The 5,261-nt window shown below is 41.1% G+C and overlaps 1 protein-coding gene across 1 annotated transcript; it reads left to right on the top strand.

Annotated features, from left to right (window-relative positions):
• Window positions 1-4,691, top strand: LOC140724267 (probable G-protein coupled receptor 139). Its single transcript, XM_073038739.1, has 2 exons — window positions 1-67; window positions 3,787-4,691. Exons 1-2 carry the CDS (start codon window positions 1-3, stop codon window positions 4,689-4,691), a joined length of 972 nt encoding a protein of 323 aa, XP_072894840.1.
• Window positions 4,692-5,261: the final 570 nt, after the last annotated feature.

Here is a 5,261-nt window from a genome sequence, read left to right as displayed (position 1 = left end):
ATGTTGGAAACTTTTTACCGCATCAGGGATACCTACTATCTGGTCATTCTGGCGATCGCTGTGCCTGGTAAGCAATATTAAATGGTGGGTCATGTTTTAACTAAAGTGAAGAACGCTGTGCTCAATGCTATCATCGATGAAAATGATATTCTACTTGGTAAAAGTCGGAAGCTGTTTTACTGAAATTTCCTGTGTGTGGCATAAAAAAGAAAGTAAATAAAATCTTACTCCGGCTTTGTGATTCGCGTCGGGTAAAATGCTGTACCGCGTGATATTAAACAACAGCGAAATGAAAAGATCCGCATTGATGGGAAGATGAACGTTGGTAATTACAGAGAGATGATCGATGAAAATCTGCTGGCCTTTGCCAGCAAGCTTAAACTGGGTAGAAAGTTCCTCTTCCAGAAGGACAACATCCCAATCACGTTGCCAGAGCAACCGTGGAGTGGTTTCAAATGATGAAATTTGATATCCTTGAGGGGCCCTATCACAGTCCCGACCTTAACCCTATTGAACATCTCTGTCATGAGCTCAGGATTCCTGTCCAGCACCGCTCCCGAACTAACCCGGCACAGCTTGAGAGGTTTGCAAAGAGGAGGGGGTAAAACTTGCTCCGTCACTTTGTGCAAAGCTAACAGGGACTTATCTAAATGTAATGTTGGCTGTACTAGCTGTGATTAATAAACTGAGTACTGAGCTTAGTAAGGTTTATATTCTCTAGAATATTCCAGTTGCGAGTTGATGTTCATTGTAATTGGGAAATACATTGCAGGGCATTTCTAAGTGAAAGTCTGAACCCGATTCAGCTACTACAGTAACTTGTAAAAGTACCCAGCCCTCGAAACATAAATGAGTATTACAATCAGCGGTTGTGATCAGTTTAACCGGGAATGTGTACTTGTGAATCACATGCTCCTGCTTTCACAGTAGAAAGCAGAAATCAAGGAATATTGCAAAGCATGAAAAAGTAGAGCAATTGAAACTGAAGTGTCAGCAGTACAAAGTTATTCATGTCCCTTTGCTCGCTACTTAGTTCAACCACCTCTCGCAGAAATTACAGCCAGTCGTCTTTTTGGATAAATCTCTATTCGCTTTGCACACTGTGAGGAAAAAAGATTTCCCAGTCCTCCTTGCAAAATTGCTCAGGCTGTGCCAGGGCAGATTCGCAGCCGCAGTGGACAGCCATCTCGAGGTCCTATCAGAGATTTTGGATCGGGCTATGGTCAGGACTCCACTGGGTGACTCAAATACAGCAGTTTTCTTCATTGGATGGCGCTCTATTGTTGTGCAGGTTTTCAACCAGGATCTCACTACATTTAGCTCATTCATCATGCCATCAATCCTGACCAGATTTCCCGTCTCTGCTGCTGAAAAGCATTCTGATAGGGACGCAACAGGCATTGCTAAAAACATTTTTTGCCCATAAAGACTTTGCTTATATAGATGTGGAAGACAGCCTCGTGCTCGGTTCAGACTGAAATTGAAATCTTTGGACACAACAATAAGCAGCATGTGTGGTGTCAATCCAGTTCTGCGCATTAAACTGGCAACACCACCGCCAAAGTGTGATGGAGGTAGCATCGTGCTGTGAGGATGCTGTTCAGCAGCAAAGTCCGGAAATGCTGTCCGCATTGATGGAGATGAATACAGAGAGATCCTCGATAAAAACCGAGCGCAGCTTAAGAAGTTTCCCAGCAGCAATGGGCAAATCTTGCTCTATCACTTCGTACAAAGCCAACAGAGACGTATCCAAAAGTAATATTGACTGTATTCACTGTGAGGGATGATTCACGTAAGTACTGAGCAAAGGTGTATGAATACTTTTGAAATGCTGAAATTACGGTTTTCTGAAGTTATAGTTTTCATGCTTCATAACTTCCTCTGTTTGGGCGCTACTGTGAATAAGGAGCATGGGATTCACAGATGAAGAGTCTCAGTTAAATTGATAAAAGTCCCTGGTAGTAATGATCATTTCTGTGAAGATACCGTTGGGCCTGAATACATAATGGTTATTGGGAAGTACCCAGTATGCTATCGATATGGCACCGTCTTGCACAATTTGTTTCTCGCTGGTTCATCGCAGCTTTTAACGTTCGATGAACGCACAGGTCACTTCGGGACAACTGACACTTTGCTATTGTAACATGACGGCGCAAGAAAACAAAATGCATGACATGTCTGTCTTCGTATTTTTTGTTTGTTTTCTTTTCTGCAGGTATGTTCGTTTTCTTTTCCGCAATATTCTAGATTCACGGTGTCCATTAGCGAGGTGACAGGAAATAGCATCTTGACTTTTACTGGCTGAAATATACTAATCAAGGCAAACCTTCCTATACAGTGACAATCCAGTAACAGTTAGAGAGACGAAACAAAAATCTCAAATGCATTAACAATCAACACATTTAAATCTTGTCTAAAAGTACCTGCACACTGCAAATGTTTGCAGAATCTCTTTCTTCATAACGTAGTTGTATCAATGATTATTTGCTGATGCTGATGTGTTTTTAAACTCCTGCTTCCTCTCGCTAAATTTAAACATTGTTAGTGATCATGACTTTTTGCCTTTCGATTCATTTTGGTTCTGCTGATAAATTGCATCCAGCAAGCAATGGATATATTTAACTGTCTCTCCATACCTCATGAAGATTCTCAAACCTAAAACAGTGGCTCTATGTCCCTCTCTCCTATACTGTTTGACATATAGAGTGTATTTAGCATATTTTGCATTATTTTAAATACAGATTGAATACCTCAGTTGATATTTATTTATTTCACTACTTATTTATTTTATTTCTGCAATTGTTTATTGAAAACACTGACGCTGCACTTTTCTACGAAGTGACACAATTGGTAAATCGTGGTTTTGTATCTCTGTATTAAACGGCATTACTTCCCGATAATAGGAAATGAAGCTTAGTGGCCAGGTTTCAACAAGATATATTAACTTCCACAGGGCAAGCTCAGAAATTAGCTTGCTGTGAAACTGTCCACCCCTTTTTTTGTTTCTTTTATGCCATTCTGGGTTGGGTCTCGATATTGATCAATATCAGAATCAGAATCAGGTTGCGTATCACAAGCATATGTCGTGAAAATTGTTAACTTTACGGCAGCAGTACAATGAAATACATGATCAATAAAGATTGAGATTAAAAACTGAGCTTCAGTAAGCATGTATCTACATATATATATGTACACACACACACACACACACACAGTATGTATGTCGATTACATAGATAAGTTAAATTAAGTAGTGCAAAAAAGACAGGATAAGGTATAGAAACAGTGTCTATGGGTTCATTGCCAATTTAGCAATGGAGTGGCAGACGGGAGCAAGCTGTTCATTTTTCATAACTGGGAACATTCGGCCTTTTGAAATCACTTTCTGATTAGGTATCCCGTCACGGAGAGAGGCGCCCCGTCCACACTCACCTTGCAGCACCAAGTGCCCCCTATAACGCCAACCCAGTTCTAACGAACTGCTTCGAATTAAAATAATATTTGCAATTCTCTTCCGACAGATCAGACCAGAGAGCCGAATATTTATTGAACTTTCGTTTCTGCGTCTAGAATTTGTGTTATAACTTTAGGTTTTCGTTCCAAATATTCAAGGTTCGAAGTAAATGTATTATTGCCCATGTATATATCACCATATATCACCTTGAGATTCGTTTTCCTACAGGAACGTACAAAAATATAGAGAAGAACAATAGAATTAATCAATATCGAAGCAGGAAAAAAAACAAAGTCCCAAATTCATAACTGTTTTCTCTTCTCTGACGCCCAGTGAACATAGTGGCGATTGCAATCCTGTCCCGGGGGAAGTGCGGCCTCTCCACGTGCACCACACGCTACTTGGTTTCCATGGCAGCGGCGGATCTGACGGCTGTCGTCACTGCATTCTGTACCCGGATGAAGTACTATTTCCCAGGATCCTTCCTGGAGACGTATCCCTTGTGTAGCATTATCTTTGTACTGCAATGTGCTTCCAGAGACTGTTCGGTCTGGCTCACGGTCACCTTCACCTTCGATAGGTTTGTCGCCATTTGTTGTCAGAAGTTAAAAGCCAGCTATTGCACAGGAAGGATCGCGGCCTTGGTACTGGTGATCACCTGCACTATTATGTGTTTAAAAAATATCCCCTTCTATTTCATTCATATCCCAAGAGAGATAATCAGTGGAGTTTTATGGTTTTGCAAGCTAAACCCAGCTTACTACACTGAACATCAGTGGATGAGCTTTGACCGATTCAACAAGAGTTTAACCCCACTGATTCCATTCGCACTAATTCTGATCCTCAACACCCTGACGGTCCGGCACATTTTAGCGGCCAGTCGGGTTCGTAAGGGACTGAGGGGTCAGAGAAATGGGGAGAACTGCAGTGACCCGGAAATGGAAAGTAGGCGGCGCTCTGCGATCCTCCTCTTCACCATATCCGGCAGCTTTATCATTTTGTGGTTGGCGACTGTTGTCAATTTCTTCAAGTATAACGTCGGAGGGACAGATCCCAATAATTACACTGATTCTGAATTTATCTTACAGGCACTTGGATTCATGTTACAGAACTTAAGTCTGTGTACAAACACATTTATATATGGAGTAACACAGTCTAAGTTCAGAGAACAGTTCATGGCCGCAGTTAAATGGCCAGTGATCACAATTGTACGCTTAATCCCGAGACAAAACAACTGACGGCAGCCATTTCGAATGTCTCCAGACTATATAAGTGATACGTAACTCTAGATATTGTGATCACTCGCTGAAAATAATGGGCAGAGTTGACGAATCTGTTAATTCAATACAGGTCATAATCTTAGACAGATAACTTCCTTTGTTTATTTTAAATATATTTTTGGAGCAGTCACATGTCAAGATTCATGATTCAAATTTCGAGATCAATAAATGAATATAGGTTTGACTTTCATCCCCTGTGAACAAGTGGAAGGAGAACAAATACTTGTTATTCCAGATCTGATGTAGCGCAAAAAAAAAGCTAAAATGTTGAATGTTTGAGGGAAGAGTTAAAATCAGGGATAAGAAAAAAATTATTCCAGGTCTTCAAATAATAGCCAAGAGGTGGTGCGAGGATTGGAAAGGCAGCTGGAAAAGGCGTGCTATGAGGGTAATGTCACATTTCTAGTGGGGGACTTCAAAATGTAACGGAATTGGGAAAATCTGGTCGGCGCCGGAACACAAGAGGGAGAATTTGTTGAATGCCTACTCGATGACATTTTAGAGCAGTTTGTGCTTCCACCTACTCGG

Source organism: Hemitrygon akajei, unplaced genomic scaffold, assembly GCF_048418815.1.
Source record: "Hemitrygon akajei unplaced genomic scaffold, sHemAka1.3 Scf000181, whole genome shotgun sequence".
Lineage (NCBI taxonomy): Eukaryota > Metazoa > Chordata > Chondrichthyes > Myliobatiformes > Dasyatidae > Hemitrygon > Hemitrygon akajei.
This window is presented reverse-complemented; position numbering and strand designations above follow the sequence as displayed.

Excerpts from the sequence above, each read along its gene's own strand:
- LOC140724267 (XM_073038739.1), top strand. The coding sequence starts at position 1 with ATGTTGGAAACTTTTTACCGCATCAGGGATACCTACTATCTGGTCATT. Across the intron at positions 68-3,786 it reads TCTGGCGATCGCTGTGCCTG|TGAACATAGTGGCGATTGCA; the intron begins GTAAGCAATATT and ends TCTGACGCCCAG.